This window comes from Hypomesus nipponensis, chromosome 6 (genome assembly GCF_054491055.1).
Source record: "Hypomesus nipponensis isolate SF chromosome 6, ASM5449105v1, whole genome shotgun sequence".
NCBI lineage: Eukaryota > Metazoa > Chordata > Actinopteri > Osmeriformes > Osmeridae > Hypomesus > Hypomesus nipponensis.
Window position 1 is genome coordinate 8,875,907 of NC_140366.1, and position 24,204 is coordinate 8,900,110.

A 24,204-nucleotide genomic window follows, 5' to 3' on the forward strand; every position below is an offset into this window, starting at 1 on the left:
CAGACACATTTAGTAATTTAGCAGATGCTCTTATCCAGAGCGAGACTCAAGTACAGTTTCAAGAATGGTTTTGAAATTGATGTGAAAGCACAACCCAACTGTCCATTCATATTTTCAATTCACAGAAGTACATTCCAGCTTCCATCCCTGGCTGATACATCCACCATAGGATTTCCAAACTTTACTGAGACGCAATACTATGATCTTAAGAACCAGTTAGTCAGTGTTCCCTCCCCAGTAACTCATCAGGCATGTCCTCTGTTGGGTTTAAACAACAACTGCTCTTGACCACGTGAAAGTGAGTGAAAGACAAGATGTGAGAGAAAGGAAGGAGGTTAAAGAGTGTTGTCACGGAGACGCACACCCGGCCACTAGACAGGGACCAGTCTAGAACGTCCCACAGCAGTAGACTGGACTTCACCCCTCCACTGTGCGTCAGTACTCTTACACAATAATGCCTGTGACGTCTGATTCTGTGTGTCTGTGTGTGTGTGTGTGTCATTACTTGACAGCTGACCTCGGCTGTCGACCGGCAGAAGTGATCAATCATCTAACTTTACTTCAACCTCAAAACATCTTGTGGGATTAACACGAAGGGGAGGTTGTCTGAACGACTGTCGTCATCGATGAATATCAGATGCATGTTAGGCAATGTGATCCTTTACTCCAATGCCATTACAAACTGATTCAAAGAAACAGTTCAGGATGGTGGGTTCGATAAGATATCACCCCAAAATCTGGGTGACGGGTGTTAACGTGAGCACTGCACCAAAACAATCCACAAGCAACATCCGGAAGAAAAACGGATGGTTTGGAGTTTATACATGTTTCTGTTTCTATGTATTGTCATATGTTTGTGCGTCTGTGTGTGCTTTTGCATGTGTGTGTCATTTCCACATGCTGAAGCGTTAACAATCATCAAGCCACTGTGGGATCTTGAGATGCTATGAATCAGAACATGAGATCAGCCTGAACAAGGGGAGTTGTTTCTGCATCATGGATTATTCTGGATTTGTTTGAAAGCATCTCATTCTGTCGATTGAATGTCTACTGCGATGTCATCATCCAGATAGTTTCCATTGGTGTTCTGTTGGCAGGACATAAGTATTGATCCTAACTGTGCTCTTCTTCCTCTTTAACAGTTTGCAGGTTATGCTGGAATGTTCCCTCTCAAGGTCCTGGTGCATCATTGCCCCCAGCTGGTGAATAAGTGGTAATGTGAGAACATTTTAACACTTTAAATTAGAAAAAAAACAGGTATCAAGTTCAAGTCTTTTATTTGTCAGGTACACAGAACAACACAAGGTCAGACTGGGCACTGAAATTCTTAAGACAAGACAACGCAAGCACCTGGCATAACATAACATATAAGTAGGTAGTAAGGTATGTGTGTGTTCCGGCCGAAGCCATGTGGGTTGGGGGCCAAAGAGCTCTGTGGGTCCACAGTCCACACAATCTTATTTACAAAATAAACAAGATTAATGCATGAGTTCACCTGCTCTCTCACAACCAAACTCAGTTTTAAAACCTCCCTTCCTGATGGGCAGCTAGCTTGATTATACTCCATCTTCCTATAGGCTACCCCTGGACCCCACTCGACAGTGCCACAACCATCCAATCACATTCCAACTCATTACAAACATGATTCACTGTGGAAAAAAATATATACATCTTTGGATGGACCAAAGCAAGTGTTTCTCAAACTGTGGTGACAATGACCGGTGTCCTATCAGTTTATGCTGCCCATTGAAGTGCCCTACTAAGGCTTACTGTGTGTGCGCACAGCAGGGTTTAGGTTAGGGTTAGCCCCGAATGTTTGTGCTACGGTAGCAACTCACAAGATAGTTCACGAGTTCAGTAGTCACTTGATAAATTGATGGCTTTTATTGAATAGATGGCTTTTATTGAAAGAAGAGCAGGTAGCAGAGCCAAGCCTGGAGCGGTTGGTAGAGGCTGGTAGCAGAGCAGAGCCTGGAGCGGTTGGTAGAGGCTGGTAGCAGAGCAGAGCCTGGAGCGGTTGGTAGAGGCTGGTAGCAGAGCAGAGCCTGGAGCCGTTGGTAGAGGCTGGTAGCAGAGCAGAGCCTGGAGCGGTTGGTAGAGGCTGGTAGCAGAGCAGAGCCTGGAGCCGTTGGTAGAGGCTGGTAGCAGAGCAGAGCCTGGAGCGGTTGGTAGAGGCTGGTAGCAGAGCCGGGCCTGGGCTCCGGGCATGGACTCGGGGTGTGGCGGAGAGTCCTAGCGGGTCACGGCCGAGCGGCAGCTCAAGCGGATCCCCTGGGAAGCCTGGATGGATGACAGGGAGAACCAGAGAAGGAAGGGAAGGGTGGGAGGGTGACAACAACATGCTAGCACAGGGACTAGAGGAACTTTATACAGAACTCAACTGACAAAGGGAAGTTTGGTCACATTCTTCCATGCTTTACTGGGCTGATGCGTATTAGTTGATTGGAGAAGGAGTCTTGGTGAGCCACCTTCCTCCCGAACTTTAGTTAACCCTTTCAGGCCTAACTCCATTTAAAGGCAATCTGCAAAGGTAGGGAAAATCAACAGAGCACCAGTGTTTGGCCATTTTTTTAGGACCTCATCAGATTGTGCAACTGTAGTGCAAATATATAGGGCTAACCCTAACACAACCTTGTGGTGTGAAAGTGTGCAGCACGTTCTGTCTTCCCTGAGTGCTCATTGGCCAGAACAAGACTTCAAAATCAATATATGTTTTCATTTTGGCGCTTGAGACATGTACTGACCAGCAGAGAGCACCATTGCTCCACGTGAGGTGTTTTGTTATTTTGATAAGAGAGCCCTCTATGTTCAACTACCGTAACTTCAGAGTAGGATGGTGTTGGCCATACACTGTATGATCGTTACGGTCTCGCTCTCTTCTCCTATCTGATATCTATCAGGTGTGGTGCGTTTCCGGATGACGACGTGGGCGTGTCCAACAGGGCTCCTTGTTGCCCAATCAGGAGAGCTCCACACCCTATAAGAGTGTCAGTTTGTGTATGTGATGGAGGAGGGTGGAGAGCAAGAGCTTTGTTTGAGGAAGTTGTGTTATTGAGAGAACTGAAAGCTTTGTTAATTGTTTGTTGGTAGACCTACTGTGTTTGTAATAGTGATGGGGGAAACAGAGCTTTCCGAAGCAACAAGCTATTTGACACAACTGTCTCAAAAGTATCGCTTTTTCGAAACTTTCGATACATCTTCTCCATAGGGACATCTGCTGGTCATTTTATGGTATGGCGACTGTATTGAGCGATGGAAGGAATCAAGTGACGTCACTGGGATGTAACTGGGAATGGGATGGCCACATTTGAAGGCTGGTAAAACTAGAGAAAGATGTAGGCTATGTGCTTGTGTACACCTACTATCTCATATCTGTATTAATCTCTGTCTATCTAGCTCTGGCAATCTCTGATTGGACAGACCGCTGTCACTGCCCTACTCCTAACCCTTTGCCTGTGGTCCTCCCTCCCTATTGTTTGTGATAATGTACGTGCATCTGTGTGCCTATTGAAACCTGTGTTTATGGCATTTTGGTTGTGGCATACTTTGATTGGCGCTACCCTCCTGTTTCCTTCACCACTGTGTGGCCTTGGGCAGTTACATGCTCCTCTCCAGAACCATTGGAGGGGGCGTAACAATGATCCATTGCATTTGGTAAGCACCCATTTACCTTTTCTTTGTTCGGTCTACCCAAACTGAACAATTAGGTGAGAAGACCTTTTGTAAGGGTAAATGTAAGAGATGGTGACCAAGAATGCAGTGGTCACAAGATCCAGAGTAAGACACAAGATTCTCCGGTCTGATGAAATGAAGATTGAGCTCCTTTGGCTAAATGCCAAGTGTCACGTGTGGAGGAAACCCGATACCTCTTGTCACCTAGCCAACACCATCTCCATGGTGAAGACCGGAGGTGGCAGCATCAAGCTGTGGGGTGGGATGCCTTGTCAACTGCACACTGGGAGACGAGTCAGGGCCGAGGGAATGCTAGAAACGAGCAAAGTACAGAGAGTCTTGATCAGAAGGGATTCAGAGATCTCAGGAGCTCAGAGTGGGGCTGGCCTCACAACACAACCAAGACTATGCTGGAGTGGCTTCCAGAGACTTCTGAGCAGTGGCGGTTCTAGAGAAATTTGACTGGGGGGGCAGTGTTTAAACAAAGGGGCACATTAGAAAAACAGAAACAAATGATATTTCAACATTAACCTTTGGATGCGTGAGTTCTAAATATTTCCGACGCTTCCACCAGAGTTATTTTTCCAAAACGGAAGCTAGCTAGCTTTTTAGTTAGCTTCCGTGACCTAGCCACCTAGCATAATACTCGTAGCAATGCTACTACCTGCTAGTGTTACTTGTTAGCCTCCTAATTGTACATTTTGAAGCCATACTATAGCGTTTGTCATATAGTTTTTGTCTATTGGAAAATAGTTGGTTGCAATGTTCAGAATCACACGTGTGCGACAATACTCTGTGGGGCCCGCTTTCGAACAATCACATGTGCGACGCTACTCCTACGCTCCTCCTTAACTCCTTAGCTCTCTCAATACCTATATGTTTCTGTCACTTACTGGGGCAAAAAAGGCTGAAATGTCCCTTCCTCGTTCATGATGACTACCAGAAGAATAAAAACGTAAAAAATTATATATGTAGGCTATATTCAGTCAGCTCAGGGGGGCCACGGGGGGGGGGGGGTACATTTTTACAGGGGCACTGGCCCACACAGGGGCCCATGTAGAACCGCCCCTGCTTCTGAGAGTTTCCTGAAGTGTGCCCAGACAGCTTGAACCCCAAATGTTTTCATCCTGACCTTGAGCTTTAGAACTGTTTGTGTCAGTATCTCATCGATTGCCATCGATCAATAAAATAAAAGCACACAAACTTTCAAAAAGTAACCAACTTTTGGAACCCAAAGTCAAATTTATTTGGAAAGTGTTCATACTGGATTTGTCTAAGACGATGGAAACAACTAACACAAGTGTAAATATCACTTTTCAGTGTGTGTCAACAACCTATATTAAGAAAACACATGTTAACAAGTTGGCTAGTGATGCAATGTTTGACGAGTGGGGTTATCATGAAATGTTCCAATTGATAGTGAGATGCTAACTTATTGTGTTTCTTGACATGTCGAGCAGGCCAATCTATGTTCACGTTTAGCTGCCAACTCTCACGGTTTCACCTTGTGACACACGCATTTCAACCATTTTTTTCACGCTCTCACGCCACACATCTCACGCTGAAAAGGCCACGCCAAATAACGTAACAGTCGAGGCGCAGGTTACAGTGACGGTGTGAAGCAACATTGACGCGCAAACAGCCGTGTAAACTCGCCTTTAGAGGGATTGAAGCTCGGAAAACCTCGCCCCGGGGAGGGGGGGGGGGGGGGGTTGGGTACTACCAAATCTCACGGCAAGGTTGGAACAGTTGGCAGCCCTGTTTTTCCCAGGCCGACGCCAGTCATGGCGTGGGCTTGAGCCATTTTGTCCAGGGCACAGCAAATTGTTAATCCGGCCCTGAACAGACAACGCCCTCCTACCACACAGACACCTATGTACACACCTGTCATTTTGATTCCAGGAAGCCGTTACAAAGTCTGTATCATATTACATGAAATCACTTTGCACTAAATGGTCAAAATGCGCAGGCCAAGAAACCAATCTAGGCTAAAATAGCGTGGGAATAGAACCCTTATCTGTGTTGTCATAGTAATGTGACAATGTGAACCAACAGATTAAAGGAAGGCAGCGAGCCGAGTCCGCAGAAAGTGACTGTTCAGCAAAACGCTATGATGTGAAGCCGGGCTGTCCCAAATGAAAACTGAAAAAGCACAAGGTTTTCAAACCACCCTGTTCATCCTTTTCTCTATCAGTGTCTATTCGATTAGGAATTATTAGAAGCCATGAAATGTAATGCATTGTGTAAGGAAATAGGAACAAAGTCCAATGGCCTACGTGTTTGCAGAGTGAGAAATATCAAAAACACCTTCAAAACGGCTTTACCCTGATGACACCCCTTTATGTTCAACTGCACACGGGGAACGCTTTCTATTGGCGTGTTTTATTCAGATGGGTGGAGTTTACCAAGTACTGCTGAGCAAAAACAAGGAACGTGGGCTGACACGAGAGTGGTGTTGCAAGTTTTGATATCAAGAACTCTAATGTTATTGAGAAGGGGAGCGAATGGACGGAGCAAGATAACTATAAAAAGATTTGAAGCTAATCAGGTAAATAATTTAAATGGCTAACTGTACGTCTACGCACAGCTGTCATGTGAATGACACTGTTCCCATACGACAGGGTTTCCCAAACCTGGTCCTAGGCTAAATGTTTTTTCTTTCTTCCGCTCTGATTTAAAACAACATTTTGGAATGTCATCAATGGGTAGCCTGTGCCACGGACTAACATTCAATGTCTATATGGTTAATTTAACATATAAAAATCATTAGTCTACCAGAGAGGCGTTTTGTCAAAAATTCAAAGGAGCTTCTCCCCACATTTTCCTTGTTCTCGTTTTCCTATTTTGGTCAGTTGAAAGGTTGCATGCATCAGCCTGCATGCATCAGCCTGCAGACTAGGAATAACCTTGGTGGACTTTTGGAAAGTCTGCTGATGCTTATTGTCGCGCCTGTCTGTCGTGAACTGCAGCGCGGTTGACCACAGCGGTCTATACTTGTCCTGGCAGACCTACATGGTTGTTCCACATGTTAATATATAGGTTCAATGGTTTGCGTAGGGAAGCCTGTTTTACCTGTTGTTCTTGCGTTTGCCTAATGACCTGTTGTTTTAATACATTCCATTTACATTTAGTCATTTAGCAAACGCTCTGGCTTACAGCAAGTACAGGGACATTCCCCCCGAGGCAAGTAGGGTGAAGTGCCTTGCCAAAAGACACAACTTCATTTGGCATGGCCGGGAATCGAACTGGCAACCTTTAGATCACTAGCCTGATTCCATAACCGCTCAGCCAGCTCACTCCCATTTAATTGTAGTTCACGCATCAGACACAATCAATTTAGACTTTCCTGTGAGTGAGCATCTACTTGCTTCACTAATGAATATAATGATTGCCCGGTGCAGGGTACTGACGTGACTTTGATAGTGGTTAATCTCTCTCTTTCAACCTTTCTTTTCTCCCCGTACAGTCACTCACTGGTGCAAGGCGATGGATGACCCTACGGAGACCCACAGCATGACCCTCGACCACCAGGTCAACCCATCTTCGTGTGGGACCCCTGGTGACCAGCCCCAGAGGGAAGCTCCGCCCAGCAGTGCAGGTAGAGAGCCATAGTCCCAGTTGAAGACTTGCTTTTCTTTAACCCCTGTGTCTACCAAGACCAAGTATTGATTGACCATTAAAAGTTAATCTTCTGCACTTCAGTCAGTAAACATCGCTGGTGACCTAGTGTCAACAATAACCCATGATTAACATAAATACAAGCAGAGGATCAAGCCAGCAAGGAACCAATAGAAGGTGAGGAAGTGTACACAAGCACCAGGAAGTTCCGCCCCTCGAGACGTAAATGAACAGGAACTCTTAACAGGCTTGACCGACGAGTGTCACTCTCCCCTGAAACCCCTCCCAAATGCTGAGAGGGAGCAGGGGGAGGTAGGGTATTCACCCTGTGGAGTTAATCTAGCCTCTCCAGCGTGGTCACACATGAACAGGCCTTCATCAGCACCGCTCTTCCAAGAACCATCGCAGTGGACTTTATGACTTTATGCTTTACCCATTCAAAACACTGTCACAGCGTTAATCATCAGTAATGGAAATAGGTTTCGGACGTAGTAACCTTTATGCTGGGTCATCTTGACCGTTAGGCAACAAAGCAAGTGGTTATATGTTGCGTAAGTATATCAAATATTCAAATGGATGCAGTCGTGGTAATCTCCTGGCTTGGAGTTAGTAAAGTGTGTGCGTGTGTGTGCATATACTGTTTGAATGTTTGATCTGACAAGGTTTCTGGGTCATAACATAGTCATATATCGGTGAGCTAGAGATAGCAAAATCAGTAATGCCAGGTAGGCAAGACGAGTATATCTGTCTCTTACACACACTCACACACACACAGTTACAGACTAGTTACCTAGTTTACGTGCTTCCCCACCCACAATAACTGAGATAAATTTGTGCAACCATGGACGTTGGCAGGGCATGGCTTGGTTGGACTACAGCCACACCAAGAATGGTGTTCCCCTCACCATGGAACAACCAAGGCAATAAAGCAGAAGAAGCAAACCTGTTCCATTTTCATTGAGTCATTTGAATATTATGCTCTCCTGACTGACATTGATAAAAAAAACAACAACATTGTAACATAATAAACCCTTACCCTTACAGCAGTACATTACATTTAGTCATTTAGCAGGCGCTCTTATCCAGAGCGACTTACAGTAAGTACAGGGACATTCTCCCTGAGGCAGGTAGGGTGAAGTGCCTTACCCAAGGACAACGTCATTTGGCACGATCCGGAATCAAACTAGCAACCTTCTGATTAATAGCCCGACTCCCTAACCGCTCAGCCATCCCTAACCGCTCAGCTATCTGACTCCCAGTATATTTGGACTGGGTAAACCAGACAGCATTAAAGCCCTTACAGTGTAAAATAATTGTGTTTTACAACAATTCAGTGTTCATTATGTTTATCATATATATATATAATACTATCATTATGCATGAATACAACATATAATACAAAACACAATGGTTTTTCTCCATCCCCCACTGTGAACCTGAATCTCTCTCCCCCCCCCCCCCCCTTCTTGTCCCAGGCTGCAGCTGGCTGGTGGTGCTGGCGGCGGTAGCGGCCTCCCTCAGTGGTCTCATGCTGGGCTACGAGATGGGCCTCACCTCTGGTGCTCTCCTGCAGCTGCGCAGCCTGCTGTCCCTCAGCTGCCTGGAGCAGGAGCTGCTGGTCAGCTCCCTGCTGCTGGGGGCCCTGCTCATGTCCCTGGGCGGGGGCTACTTCCTGGACCGCTACGGCCGCCGCCGCTCCATGCTCCTGTCCGCCGGCCTGGTGGTGGGCGGGACTGTGGTGCTGCTAGCCACCACGTCGCTCGGTGTCCTGGCCCTGGGCCGGGCGGTGGTGGGCATGGGAACGGCGCTGTCGGGCACGGCCGCGTGCCTGTACATCGCGGAGATCGCGCCGCGGGAGAGGCGGGGCCTGCTGGTGACGCTGTACGAGTTGATGGTGGTGCTGGGCGTGCTGCTGGGCTTCGGGTGCAGCTACGGCTTCTCGTCGGTGCCTCAGGGATGGAGGTTCACCTTTGGCCTGGTCCTGCCTGCCGCCCTCCTGCAGGGCGCCTCGCTGCTGCTCCTCCCGCCCAGCCCGCGCTTCCTGGTTGCTCGGGGAGACTGCCAGGCGGCCAGGGCAGTGCTGACTAGACTGAGGTGCGGGGCCGAGGAGGAAATGGAGGCGGAGCTCAGGGATATCCAGGCGGGGCTTAAGGAGGAATCGGAGCACGGCTTCCTCGAGCTGTTTAGCACCAAGGCTAACCTGCGCTCGCGGTTGCTGACGGGGGTCGCCTTAGTGTTTCTCCAGCAAACGACGGGGCAGCCCAACATCCTCTCCTACGCCTCGCCCCTCCTGCGCAGCGTGGGTTTCCACAGCGACGACGCGGCAACCTTCGCGTCCATCGGGTTCGGTGTGGTCAAAGTGGCTGGCACCATTCCAGCCGTCCTATTGGTGGATCGTTTGGGACCCAAGATCTTCCTGTGTGTGGGTGCCGTCTTCATGGCGTTGTCGCTGATCACACTGGGGGTGCTGACCTTGCACAGCCACACCCATCTCACCAGCCTATGTCAGAGCCCCTCTGGACTCAATATTACCAACAAGGGGTGGGACTCAAACCATACCTCTCCGGGATTGGACTATTTTCCGATGACCACTCCGTTCCCCAGTGAGAGCCAGTGGAATAGCAGCATCTCTGAGAGCGCGGCTGAGTTGGTGAAGGGGGCTTTGAGGACGAGGGTAGAGGGAGATGGGATTGGTGTGGAGGACCAGAGGAGTTCCGTGGACGTGTCACCCTCTTTAAAGTGGGTGTCTCTGATCAGCCTACTGGTTTACGTGGCAGCTTTCTCATTCAGTCTCGGACCGAGTAAGTATGCACACACACACATGCGCACAAAACAAGAAGAGCAAGCCATATCCGAGACATCTCATCCTTGCTGCAGCCCCCCCCTCCCCCCCCCCCCCCCCCCGACACCTGTGCTGAGCTGTTCATGTTGAGGGCTGAACCCATGGCGGCTGTGTGTTCCCAGTGGTGTACGTGGTCCTGAGTGAGATCTTCCCCACTGGAGTGCGAGGCAAGGCTGTGTCCGTGGTGTCGGCCGTGAACTGGGCCACCAACCTGCTCATCTCCATGACCTTCCTCAGCGTCACAGGTAACGGCCTCGTTTGTGTGGAATGGGGGACGGAACGTGAAAAAGGATTGTCACCCGTCCGTGGACTGGAAATGCACTGCCCTGTCCTCCTCAAATACGCCACTTTGACGATGCCTAAAAGGAGGACTGCTGTCATAAGGGACAACAAATGTGTGTGTGTGTGGGTCTTTGTCGTGTTTGTCATGTAGGATTTTAAATATGAGAAAAAAGAAAAACATTGCATCTAACTCTTGATCTAGCCCCCGTGGTAACCAGGGCCCGACAGTGTTTCATAGATATGTTTCGTTATGAACACCGCTACATGGGGGATTTCGAGGGCACGTGTTTGGAAGACGTTTAGAATCTTCCCTTCTCCTCCAGAGACGATCGGTGTCCCCAACGTGATGTTCCTCTACGCCGTCATGAGCTTCATCCTCCTGGTCTTCGTCATCCTCTTCGTCCCGGAGACCAAGGGGCGCACGCTGGAGCAGATCTCCAAAGAGCTGGCCATGAAGTACGTTCCACCTCCTCTTTCTAACCCAATAAGCCCTGGCACTTTACTTCCTTAACTAAACACACACCCACAACCCAGAGCACCAACTCACATTCTGGTGCATACCTATGTCGTAGAAATGCTAACGAGGATATTTGTGGGTGACCTGAATAAAACCAGATGAGCTAAACTAACATGACTGCATTTTAGCATGTCAGCAGTCAGGTACTCGGCATGAAAAGAAATACCTGTTTTTTTCACCTACACTAAGTTGGGTCATAAGGTATTTTGGGGCAGAGTTCCTTGTCACGTTTCTTTGTCCTATTTTCCCAGAAAGCCGCTGAAGGGGACTTTCTGCCGCCGGGGCCGACCCTAGAAGGCCATGACTGGAAGCCGATCCTTGACTTTTAACTTTCGACCCTACCTATCCCTTGGACCACACACTGCCTTCCTCCATGCACAAGACCCAGATGAGCAGAACAAAGGAAGGGGTAAACAGATGGAGAGAGGGTTGTGAATGAAAGGGAACAAACAAAACAGAAGACACAAACAAGGTAGTTCAGCAAAATCAGGAATGTATGTATATATATATATATATATATATATATATATATATATATATATATATATATATATATATATGCTGTGTTATACGGAGAGGGCTTCCTTCCTATAATTGTGGAATAAGCGTCCTTAAATCACTTTGTCTCCTCCTCTCCACACATAACCACAACTTCCCAGACACAAAGCCCACCTCTCCACTTCAGGAATGAGTTCATTTCCAGAATGACCGAAAGTGACCTCTGAACCCTCCTTTAGACAAATCAAACTGCTGAACCAACAGACTTTATAACATTGTACATCCGATGATGGATGGCAGTGGTGGTCTTTAGTAGTTAATCCAGGGAATGCCGACACATCAAGGAAATCTAACTGATCCTTTTAGTAAATCTCACTGTTTGGAGGGGGTTTGTACTTGACTGACAATCTTTAATCAACCACACTTAAAAACCTCATATAATTGTGTTCATTTCACTAGGCTGGATAAGGGCAAGCAAGATGGTACATAGATGGTACATAGTGAACATATACTGTGGTGTTTCTTCTAAATGGGCAGCTCTACTTGGGGTTTGTGGCAAAGTGGGCACTAAGTTCAGTTGGTAATACTTTTCAATGTGGCAATCAGTGACACTCTGGATAAGAGCGTCTGCTAAACGACTAAATGTGACGTGAGTCTGAGATATTAACATTGTTACCAAACGCGTTAACATGGAGTGTGATTCTAGCGTGTGGACAGCCCCAGGTTTGATGTCTTCACTTCACTGACCTGACAACACTTGTGACACTACAGCTACGACTGGCACATGGACACAATATGAAGCAATAAATTGTACATGCGTGAACTGACTCTCTTCCGTGACCAAAGAACACAAGGTTAAGCACGTCTGCGACAGCCTCGTTTATTTTGATTTCTGTTTTTAATTATAAAATACAAAAGTTTTGAACATTCGACACAAACAGGAGCATCGCACTTCCTCGGTTGAACAGGGTCGTTCAAGTCTGACAGGCTTTTACTGGGGTTTTCCCCCACATTGATAAGAACCAGGTCGAAGCCAGGTGGGGTCCTCACGCCTCCACATGAAGGTGAGCGTAGCTGCTATACACACGCCGATGGGTGGGACCGCCTTAACAGCTCAAGCCATTTGCGTCATCCAATTGAAATGTTTTCTCTCTCCCCACGGCTGTTCCTCGCCTTAACGTTATACAAGTTCTCCTTCAGCCATACGAGTACAAATGAAGACGAAATAAAAGAACCGATTCACTAACACTCCCGACAAACGATCATGCTTTTCGGAAAACCTCACTGGACGGTTAGCAGCGTCTTCAGCCTCAGTTCAAACAGGAACAAGAGTTCCACAGTGCCACGTGGAGGGGAATACTGGGTTAAAACCAAGGCATGGCAATATTCAGCATGGCAAAAATGGACTTTAAAAGCGTCTTTAGAAAATTGTGATAAAATACAGATGGCGTCTCTCTTGATGGTTTACCTAGATTTGCGCTCAAAATGTAAGACTGGTGGCCTGTCCACTTATCATGGGCATGCATACAAATAAAAAAAGACCTGTGACATAAAGAAAATCGGAAAATATCCCTCAATGAGATTTCGGTTAGAGACCTGCCCAACCAGTTTCGATCAAAGGTCGATGCAGCTGTCGTTGGGACGCCGGTCGGTGCACCCATCTGAGACTATAGCAGAGATCAGGAGTGAAAGTGTAGAAGTGTCACACACCCCACAATGTCAAGACAGCTACTACACAAGCTTTGTGACGGGGCGGGGGGGGGGATTCAAGGGGAAGAGTTTCCAGGTCAAATCCAGCCAACTGGGGGGGGGGGGGGGGGTTACAGATTCACAGTCGCCGTTTCTGGGTGGACCGAATAAAACGTCCAAAAATCGCACAAATCCACAGATTTCAAAAGTGCTGCTCCGCTGGTCCCTTTCGCGTCCTCGTCTCATTTCCGGAGGGGCTTCTGACACTCAAACAGCAGCGGATAGATCTCCTCCACCGCCGTGGCCACACTCTGCACATTTGGTCCTACAGCAGCAACGGAAAGGACAGCAGAACGAGGGGAACAAGTCAGAAACGTTGCCCCCCACCCCCCCCCCCACTTCCAAACAGACTTGTTTCGTCGCCTTAGGCTTGCCTGAGGAGGAAACTCACTGCTGAGCGGGTAGGATGTGAAAACAGCATTCCTGGAGTGCGTACCATCAATAACGCCGTCAATAACAACAGCTTTCGTTTGTTTTGCTGTGCCCGGGTCCAACAGCCCCAGTGACACACAGCAGGTCAGGTTTGTGTTGTTACCTGTGATTGTAAGGCTGCCAGTGGAGAAGACCTGCACGGTGGCCTTCAGGTGTTTGATCCTGTACGTGGCAGCCGGGTGGAGCTCCGGCTCGTAACTGAAAACCCAAGACGCGAGCGACGTTCAACACGTGCACACACAGTGGCTACGCGCGCTATCAATCGCTGACCCTTTTCAATCAAACGGATGTCGCAGCTGCCATTAAGTGGGAGGTGTAGCCATAAGCTATGCGGAATGACAAGATAAGGAAGGCTTTTTTATTGATAAGTGAATAGAATCGACTTTCTGGGCCAGGAAATATTCTGTTGAGACATAACCAGCTCTCACCACTAGAGGTCAGCCTTATTACACCAATAGCATGTGTTAAGTCAGCATTTTTGCTCCACATTGTACTGACTGTTTTCCAATGTTGATCCTTACTGACTAAACCCAGCTTATTTGGTAAACTTGCGATGTTTTTATGGAACAGGAACTGTGAGTGTATGTGTTACCTGGCAATGGGACGATTATTTTTGGTGAAGTCGATGAGGCGGATGGAGAAGGGCATGGAGCACACCGCCAGCACGTTCACCACCTTGTAGTCAGAAAACCTCACCTACACACAAACACACACGCACACGTCAAATCCAACCACTGACTTTCAAACAATCAATGCAACTTCTGGCACCTTCCGTCGGTATGTTTCCTCACCTTAAAGCCCAGTTTTTGCAGAATGCGTGCTAATCTGCGGGCACCAACCTTTGACTCGTCCTCACTAAACAACAGACAGAGGGAAGCGGGTGAGTATGCAAGACAGACAAGAGAGGTCGTGACAGACGGAGCAAGACCCAGCGGGTGTGTGGGTGCACCTGGTGGCCCCAGTGCAGATGATCTTCCCTGAGGACCAGATCGAGGCAGTGATCCTGGGCTTACGGAGCTTGATCAGGACTTTCTAAAGACAAACCAAAGATGAGAGAGTTAGAGACACATACATGCCTACACACACACACACACACACCACATTCTCTCTCACACACACACGTCCTCTCACCCCTACTTCCGGCTTGTAGATGACGTTGACCCCCTCCAGGGCAATGGTTCGCAGGTTGAGGTGACACCTGGTCCGGAACGTTGCCACAACATTGGTGACAATGATATCCAGCGCTAGGTCATCGCTGGAATCCATAGGGAGCGCTGGATGGAGGGGGGGCGTGTCTTACAGATGCATGACCAACGCTAGGGATGGAGACACTCTAAAAGCACACGAGACAGCACCATGCACAGAACCCCAGTCAATAATATTCAATTGATAACATTGATCATGTACTATATTTGATTGATTAGAATACAAATCAAGAGTGGGGGCTAAGTCTGAAGGACGTTGCCCACTAGAATAGCATCCGCAAGTAGCCATTCAGTTTCAACCATTTGTGTGTCATTGTTGTTAACTGCTGTGCAAAAGTACTTCCCTGTACAGCACTGTTACGCAAAACATCAGGCTCCTAGTCCTAACGACTATTCAATAAAGACTCGCTTCGATCCGAAATGTCTTTCTGCAAGCACTTTGGATAAGTGCACAGTTTTACTGTCACAAGTAAATGCATTGGTCAAGAATGTAGATGTTGCTTTGCAATATATTAGCTACTTTATAAAATACAAACCCGAGATACCCAATCTTTGACACGACGTTACTAGAACTAAACAGGCTATCTACCTTTTGCTATTATTGGCGGCCCGGTGAGTTCCACAGACGGCTGTCAGTTCGACTCCGTAACTGCTGCACCTGTTTAGAAGGCGACCATGGTCGGATGTGCAAGTAAGGCCGATGACAGCTGTCTTGTTATTTTAAAGCTTAAAATAAAAGCAAATGTATATGTGAATACAGTTCAACGTGAGCGCTATTGGAATTGACACGTGCGCAACTACCTGCTAAATTATAATATGAAATAAAACGTCTACAGTGCCTTCAGTAACGCTTCTAGCTTGTGCTAGCTAACTTGTAACGATTGCTAAATTCGCTCATTACTTGGGTGTTTCTAGCTATCTTAACTCATTTGCAAAGTGTTCTCAAACAAGCTAGCAAGCCTTAGATTGATCAGTCTGTCTGGTACTGTTGCTAGCTAGCTAACGTTAGCAGATTAGTTGGCAAGCAGGTGTCTCGTTGCGTAGTAACCTGTTGAGCGGCCAGCGAGCTAATGTTGCATGTAGCTACAGCAGCTAGCACTCTAAGCTGGCTAGCTAATATGGCCAGGGCCACCCCACACAACGTATTAACTAACAGAACATTGGTGACTAAATGTGTCAAGAGTTTCTAATTTAAGAAACATAAATATTAAGATGTATAGTCAGTATGGAGCAGGAAAATACACCCATGTGAACCAGCCAGATAGTCTAACATTAACTAGTACAGTATGGTTAGCTAACCGCATCATAACAAAGAGAAGTGGAAAGCTGATGTTGGCTAGCCAGCTAAATAGAAAGTTGCTTTAGTAGCTGAAATATTCAATGCAATAAGTTAACGGCTGCTGCGATGTAACTATATTTACCTATGTGCATTAACGACTCACAATACATCCTCCAAAATATAAACAAAATCCATTTCACCACTGACAAATGGTGCTAATGTTTATGCTGTGTAGCCAAGTACACCGGGGTGATGGGAGGAGCTATACTTATTTTTGCTTTGCAGCTAAATAAATGCTGACAGGCGTGTTGCTGCCCTCCGCAGGTAGGGAGGACAATTGACAACAAGTCGCAATCAACAGCTCCACTCTCAGGTAAGAACAGTGTCACACACTCCCTTGAATTGCCAACAAGGGCGCTACCTGACCAATGTCTGACACCAGCATTGGGACACACAAGATGGAAATGAAGCTGTGAGATACACATCCCAACCTCATCCTTACGCTGGACCCCTCGAAATTGACCTTGATCATCCATTTCGGGTTAGGGTTAGGGTCACCAATTCCCCAGGTCGAACCTTGCTGCTTATACCAATGATTTAAGGGAAGAAGGGATGATTTAGTCCTCTCTAGTTGCATCAGCACCTCTTGTATTTACACCAACAGGGCTGGGACAGGGGTGGTGTGGAAAGCAGAAGCTCAAACCACACATGTGATCCAAAACCAGGGGCGCCATATAGGGGGGAAAAGTTAGGACAATTCCAAGGGCCCCTTGGATCAGATAAAGATAAAAGATACAGATAAGATTGAACATGGTGAGGAACACTATAGGGAAGCAACAGAGCTGGGTTGGCACCAACCCTTAATCAGATAAGATGCTGGCATTTGCTTCACGCACTGATCAAAGTAATCAGCTATAACTGTATATCTAGCAGGAATATTCACTCTATTGAGCCCAAATCTTATTCAACCTCTTGCTTGTATTTTCCCTGGCACTCACCCAGTCTTCAGTTTGTGAAAAATAAGACACATGTTGCAGTTTACAAATGATACTTCCACAATCTAGTTTAGAGTATGAAAATAATGATGCCATTGTTTGTCATGTGGATGAGGAGGATCATAACTTGGCATGGTCCACATTCTATAAAGTCAAACCGTAGAGTTACCAGTCCTGCCCTAGCTGTTAATATGTTGCATTAGCCATGTCAATTGTCTGTCAACTATATTGTCTGTCTGAGGTGACATCATTCTTGCAGCTGTGGAGGAGCCTGAGGACGGACAGTTTTTGCCTTTCACATAAATGAGTCTCTGGAATGTGAAGTCTTTTCCTTCAATGGTCAATTTTCCCCAATGTCTGTTTTGCTGATTCGAGCCTATTGTCGGCGCCTCTTACTGCCAATAGTGCACTTTGTGGGCTTAGGTTTTAGACACCCTCTTGAAGGAAAGAACTGGTTGTATACATCTACTGGTTTATAATTGTTTATTGTCTCCCTGCCATCATGAACGCAGTGTGAGATGGTTATTGCTTTCTGGGGACACATCTGGTGTAAGTGCTCTCTTGCGGTTGCTGGACAGGTTAACAGTGGAAGAGGAGGAGGATGAGAATTCTGGAAGAGGAAATGTTATCATCAATCAGAGAGTCTCCAGCTGGTTGTATGACTCATGAATGAATTTAATGAATGAACTCTTGTGTCGGCGTAGGTTGGTAATAAGGTTCAATAGGGACTGTGTCTGCATTTTTGTATGTCTGTCTTTCTATCCTCCTGACTCCAGTCTTGACACAGGAGGTTCTTGTGCAATTTAGAACATCTCTGAAGTGTGTTATTGTCCAGATATACTGTTAAGTATCACAAAAGATCCTGTCTATTGTCATATTCACAAACATTCACACACACGTGCACACACGTGCACACACACACTCAAGCCCTGATACCACACACATACACACACTTTTCTTTCTCACGCTTGGCACTGTCCCAAACAAAACAGCAAAATACCTTCTGAATGATTCAGTGCTGTTGTTTTGCTGTTCCTCGGTGGTAACCAGATTGTGTCTCTCTCTGCAGCCTCTAGAGCTCTTCCTGTTGAAACATGACCCCCTAAATCAAATCTATTCTGCATTGAGAGCCTTGTTCAGATGTCCCCAGATGTTTACTATAAAGCCTGAGATTTAGAGCACATTAGCTATCAGACCACTAGCGATGGTACAGGGGCATGTGATTGTGTGTGTGTGTACGTGTGTATGTGTGTGTGTATGACGCACGCTCAGGGCTCTTAGGAGTGTGTTTACAGTTTGTTGGATTGCACATTGCTCTGACTCTCCCTTCCAGAGAAACAATGCTCCTCTTCTCATCAGGTCAGAAGATGCAGTACATAAACACCCAGATGTGAGTACTTAAGGGCTGATAGAGATGTTTTTGAAAGGAAATAGTCAGACCGTCTCTGTATTATTTTATTTCTTCCTTCATTCTTTTCTTTTTTTGTGTGTGTGTGTCTTTGTGCATGGGTGAGTGTGTGTGTCATTGTGCATGTTTGCGCGTGTGTGTGTTTGTGTGATCCGTTCACATCGTTCGAGACAAATTATGGCTGACCTGACGTTGACTGGACTAGCGCAAGTTTGTTTACCAGAAATAAGCCAGGAAGTGAGTAATGGGGAACATTCTGCACCGCTTTCGTACCTGCTCAACAGGAATACATTTCATATTTGAAAAAACAAAATGCTGACCCTGTGATATTGTCCGAGGAAAGACGTTTGAGGTTGTGTTTCTACGGAACACCAGGCTTTGTGAAGGATGTTCAATATTTGGACTTAGACTGGGCGTTCCAAATGGTCTGTTTGGCATGTCTTATGACAATCAAAAGGCCACTCAAAGGTTCGCCCAAAAACTCTTCTAGGTCTTTAGATGTCCGTTCCCCATGCTAACCTCGCACTGTTTTCCTACAACAACAAAAGCCCAAATGCCATTTTGGATTAAGGTTCCTGCTATCGTGTTCTTTGGAAGCATCTTTGTGGCTGTGTAGCTGTTGGGGTGACCCCAGTATTGCCTGTAGACTCGAGGTGTTTATCTCGACCTGTCTTCTGTTTACATTGTGTGTACATCACAGGCCTGGTTAAAAGGAAAGTTTGAGTCAAAGTTTATCTGTGGTCTCAAAGTGGAAGAGAGTGACTCTCTCTGACTGTTATCCAAAGTGTGTGGACTCTTTATCCAAGCTTACTCTGCTTCCCAAAGGTTTTGAAGATGTCCTAAATACCACGACTACTGCCCCCAAATAAAATGGCCGCCTTCGTTTTCCCCATGCTATTGGGGAGGTGAGGTGGGGGCGGGCTTTGAGTAGCCTAGACAATGTCGGACAGCGGTGGAGAGATCGAGTTAGAGGGAGGTAGAGAGAGAGAGGGGTTCGCGGGTTCAGAGAAGAACCCGAAAGCGAGAGACGGGGGAGAGAGACAAAGAACGAGAGAGGACAGATGAAAAACAGAGTGAGGCGCGTACAGCACGGGAGGGAGGGAGAGAGAGAGGGAAGATGAAAAGGCTTTGTGACAAAACAAAGGCAGACTCGCTCATCTCGAGCCGCACACCTACGGCCTGTGTGTGTATGCGTGTGTTCTGTGTGTGTGTGTGTGTGTCTTTTATCTGTGTGTGTGAGTCCGGGGACAGAGATGGATGGTGTGTGAGTGGTGTGGAGGGAACCCAGTGGGTCTGGCACTGGTGCTCTGGGGGCTCCCAGTGTAAACAGAGACGTGGGAAAGACCGGCCCTGTTTACATCAGCCCCTCCTAACACAGCCCAGCCACTGGCTGGAGCACAGCCGTGGACACAGCCTCTCCTGCGAGCACGGGAGTCTTCACGGGAGTCTTCTCGTGCGCGCTCACGAGAGCGGGTGACCCACGCGGACGCTCGTGCGCGCTCACAGGTGCTGGAACCTTCCCAGACACTCAGGCATGCTCCGAGTGCAGTCACTCCCATGTCAAACACCCACACACACATGGACGACTCTCTTCTGACCATCTCTCCTCAGCCCCTTGTCTCTGCTGGGACATGGAGGCTGGGACACGGAGGCCGGGACACGGAGGCTGAGACACAGAGGCTGGGACACTGAGGCTGGGATACGGAGGCTGAGACACAGAGGCTGGGACACGGAGGCTGAGACACAGAGGCTGGGACACTGAGGCTGGGATACGGAGGCTGAGACACAGAGGCTGGGACACGGAGGCTGAGACACGGAGGCTGAGACACGGAGGCTGAGACACTGAGGCTGAGACACTGAGGCTGAGACACGGAGGCTGAGACAAGGAGGCTGGGACAGAACCACAGATCCACACAGGCCTGCTTCCACCCTCCCGTGACCCGACACCAGCGAGGCACCAAGCAAGAGGAGACCACTGAAGGTCGCCAGCACGCCCCCTCCCACCCTGGCCCCTGGTCCCAGAGTCAGGTCCAGACCATAGAGGCACAGGTAGACACATGAACAGATTTACTGATCTAACATCAACACACCTGGGCTGGTGTTGTGGGGTTCCCTCTGGGCTGGGCTGTGTTTAGACTAGGCTGGAAATGATGACACTGCTGTGTGCATAATCTCGTGCAACCGTGCCAGCACTGGCTTCACACCTGCTATTCTCGGAGTGTGGTAAAGAGAGAGAGAGGGGGGAACTACAAAGGGAGGGAAGAGAAATGAAACTACGAACGGACGAAGGACTTTTGTAAAGCAGTACTCGTGAAGCTCTCAGTCAGAGAAAGGTTTTTACTGAACGCACACAGAGACGTGGAAAAAAAACGGAAAAAAATTCCACAGACATATATTATAACCACCATAAATGTAACGAGTGCAGAAAATAAGCACCTACAGTACACCCACCTCTTCAGGTCCCATAGCAGCCCCTTGATACTACTCTCCCACCAGTCATTCTGGCAGCCATGTTGAACAGGGAGGCAGATATGTTTGGATTGGGAAAGAGTGGCCGTGCGAGTGGATCCTGCCTCCCTCAGTAAAGGCCACTCAGCAGACATCTTACACTCACCGGCTAAGAAAAACAAACCGCTCAAGACCACAGAGGACAGAGGTTGGTTAAACCCACACCACAAACCACAAGTTAAAACCACAAGTCTTTTTGACGTTATCAAACACAGAGATATCTTTTTGGGGGGAATCCTTGTACAGTACATGCTGTAGGTACAAACGGGAGGAATCTGGACTGTGAGAGATCCCAATGTTTGTGCTGTTACTTAGAGGGGTGGTGAGTTCTCAGTGTACGAGAACTGGTGTCTGAAAGGGGGTGGGCTTATCAGATCACACTCCAATTACACGGCTGGTTACCCTTTGACATACCAACAGGGTGTGTGTCTGTGTGTGTGTGTGTACATGCATTTGTGTGAGCTCTGTTGTGCTTTTGGGGAGTTGTTATGAGTACAAAAGTGGGGAGTGCAGCAGGAGTGGGATTAAAGTGTGTCTGTGTGGGGGGGGGTAGAGAGGGGAGGGGTTAGAGGGGCGGGGGTTAGAGAGGGGGGGGGATTAGTGTGGGGGGGGGTTAAAGGGGGGCGGGGGGTTAGAGAGGGGGGGGGGGGGGTGTTGACATAGAAGGATGTTTTGGGGTGTCAGAGGAAGAGTGGGACGTGTGAAGGGGTTGGTGTGGAGAGCTGTACCCGAGAGAGGGATGGACTTTGGGGATGCCGTCTTGCTCGTGCAGTATTGCGGACACTACCCCCCCCCCCCCATTTCTATCTATGTTTATCTGTTTGTCTTGTTCATATTGGTCAGAGCACGTGTGCTACAGTTGCTCCTATTTGTCGCACGCACACAAGCAAAAACACACACAATTCTCATCTCTAAACAAATGGTCTCCTCGGGGAGTCAGCCAAGGGCCAGGGGCGTTTGGGAGAAAAGATTCTCGGAACAAGCTTCATCACCGTCCTCACTCATTAGTAACCCCATCTCAGAGTCCAGACAGAGGGGGGGGGGGTGAAAGACTCCCAGGAAGCAGAATCTCTCCCAACAGGAAGTCATTAAACTCAAAACCAATAAAGTTGTGTCAGATACAATGTACTTCTGACCCCTGCAGTGGAAGATGAAACATTGGTCTTCCACATGTGACACCGGTGTGTCAGGTTTTTACTGCTGGTAATATCCTGCCTCCAAGTTCACAGAGTCCAGGACATTGCTGCCTGTCAACGTCTGACGCTGTTTTTCGGATTTCATTTTCCATCTCTTAGGTGAGAGGGCAGAGAGAATCACGGCTGGATTAGGAATCCTCTCGGAGATGTTGAAGAGATTAGAAGTGAGATTGTGTCAAGAGAGGAGCCGGGAAGGAAAAAACTCTCCATCCCTCAATTTTTTCTCCATCCCTCAGCCTGATTCTGGTTCCCCACCTGCAGCATATACAAACAGTGTTCAGTCCCATTCAAAATCCGGTTTTCACTGATCCCCAACACTAACCTCCAACCCTAACACACACACACAATGAGGGGGCAGATCTCGGCCAAGTGAATCCAGTACAGTACATTACTTTACATGTCCTGGTACTTGGACCTTGTGAGTTCAGGACTCCCAAATGAAAAAAAAAAATGATGTATGCTGTGTTTTTTCCTCTGTGTGTCATGTCTCCTTTTCCATTTCACTTATTTAGATAAGCAGTTTTTCATACAAAGAGGACCAAAGGCTAGTTTAGAAGAAACATACTATTTCTGTTGATAACACTATTCATGATCCTCCAAACCAAATATGTCATCTGTAACGCGAAAAGACTTAGGGGACACTGTTGTGTGAGAAAACTCTCTCTGCCGGACTCTATTTTCCTTGTCCGTATCGTGTTTACCTACCGCAGCATGGCGAACCCTCCTTTTTCAAAAGAAAAGTTCACGCACATGAATCGTGCGAGAGAGCGAGAGAGTGTAGGAATAGCAAAATAGATGAATGGCGGCGGAAAACAAGCACAGGAATATGTGGAGAGATATGAATGAGGAATTTGGGGAACATGAAACGGATGACCCGGCAGGAAGAGAAGGAGAGGAGCGATAAAGAGAGGGATTAAAAGACCCAGTTGGATGGTGGGGCAGTCCAGATATATAGGCAAGAAAGAGAGGGGTGTGAAGGAGAAAGAGAGGGAGAGGTGGAAGGGGCTAACACAAACAAACCTGTGCCAGGCTATTTTTACGATCTTCCCATCGGCCATTATCTCCCTGCAATGTTATGGTTAGGGATAAATAAAACCCAGTGTGTGTGTGTGTGTGTGTGAGAGGGAGAGAGAGAGAGAGAGAGAGAGAGAGAGAGAGAGAGAGAGAGAGAGAGAGAGAAGAGAAGAGAAAGAGTACCACAACTATTCTATTTCATCAGCCTGCTATGGCCATTTAGGCCTAATGGACAAAAAACAGAACTCTTTTAAATCTCCTGGCTCAATAAATGTCCCAGGGGCACTCTGTACATGAGACACTGACTGTGGAAAACAACTGACAAGTTCTTACTGGACCTACTGGAAGACAATGGAGAACACTGACGTGTGTGTGTGAGCGTGTTTGTGAGAACTGAAGACTTTCTCATCTCCAGACATCCCCGCCACCTGTGTTTAAGGCGTGGGGAAAGATAAATGAGGAGCTTTAGTTCAGACACACACACACACAGATGAATGTTTGTGTGTGTGTGTGTGTGTGGTGTGCACGTTCGTTTTAAACGTCGGAAAAAATACTCTTTAAAAGCTGGCTGTCTGCACGAGTGTTTACGTGTGTGAGGAGGAGAGCGAGGGCACATACGTGTCTCTAGAAGCCTCCACTGAAACGTCCGTGTTTCCACTCGACGGAGTGCTGCGTGACGGAGTACACACGTGTGTGCGTGTGCACACGCGTGCAAGTGTGTGTGTGTGTTTGAGTCAAGGTGACAGAGCACATGTGTGCGGGCGTGAGGGGAGAAGAGGCGATGGTGAGTTTGAAACGGCGGACGGACGAAGAGAGAAATGATCTTCTCCGTTTATTATCTTTAATTAAACGCCAGGCTTCGAAGATAAGGAGGTCCATTTGGGTGATGGAAGGTTCACCTATGGAGGGAGAGACAAGGGGGGAAAGAGGATGATGGATAGAGGGGGATAAAGTGTACTTGGATGCATGCAATCCACCTGGAACCTTCT

The 24,204-nt window shown here is 47.5% G+C and overlaps 2 protein-coding genes and 1 long non-coding RNA gene across 5 annotated transcripts; 1 reads left to right on the forward strand and 2 right to left on the reverse strand.

Annotated features, from left to right (window-relative positions):
- Positions 1-1,318: 1,318 nt before the first annotated feature.
- LOC146286907 (uncharacterized) lies at positions 1,319-5,694 on the reverse strand. The gene is made up of 3 exons (XR_014758457.1): positions 5,557-5,694; positions 3,867-3,984; positions 1,319-2,522 (listed from the first exon to the last, which is right to left on the reverse strand). It is a non-coding gene; the product is annotated as an uncharacterized LOC146286907 (long non-coding RNA).
- slc2a12 (solute carrier family 2 member 12) lies at positions 3,582-12,252 on the forward strand. 3 transcript variants are annotated; one of them, XM_084699817.1, is made up of 6 exons: positions 3,582-3,654; positions 7,139-7,270; positions 8,766-10,091; positions 10,255-10,377; positions 10,740-10,870; positions 11,183-12,252. In XM_084699817.1, the coding sequence occupies exons 2-6, from the start codon at positions 7,159-7,161 to the stop codon at positions 11,258-11,260; spliced, it is 1,770 nt and encodes a 589-aa protein (XP_084555943.1). In that variant the 5' UTR covers positions 3,582-3,654; positions 7,139-7,158; the 3' UTR covers positions 11,261-12,252. The 3 variants fall into 3 exon arrangements, with proteins under 3 accessions (XP_084555943.1, XP_084555944.1, XP_084555945.1); XM_084699818.1 differs by lacking the exon at positions 3,582-3,654 and adding an exon at positions 6,072-6,220 and having other exon boundaries at positions 10,738-10,870; XM_084699819.1 differs by lacking the exon at positions 3,582-3,654 and adding an exon at positions 7,375-7,467 and having other exon boundaries at positions 7,148-7,270.
- Positions 12,253-13,214: 962 nt separating this feature from the next.
- Positions 13,215-16,368, reverse strand: tbpl1 (TBP-like 1). Its single transcript, XM_084699820.1, has 8 exons — positions 16,237-16,368; positions 15,405-15,541; positions 14,742-14,943; positions 14,560-14,642; positions 14,402-14,465; positions 14,203-14,306; positions 13,714-13,808; positions 13,215-13,443 (listed from the first exon to the last, which is right to left on the reverse strand). Exons 3-8 carry the CDS (start codon positions 14,874-14,876, stop codon positions 13,361-13,363), a joined length of 564 nt encoding a protein of 187 aa, XP_084555946.1. The 5' UTR covers positions 14,877-14,943; positions 15,405-15,541; positions 16,237-16,368; the 3' UTR covers positions 13,215-13,360.
- Positions 16,369-24,204: the final 7,836 nt, after the last annotated feature.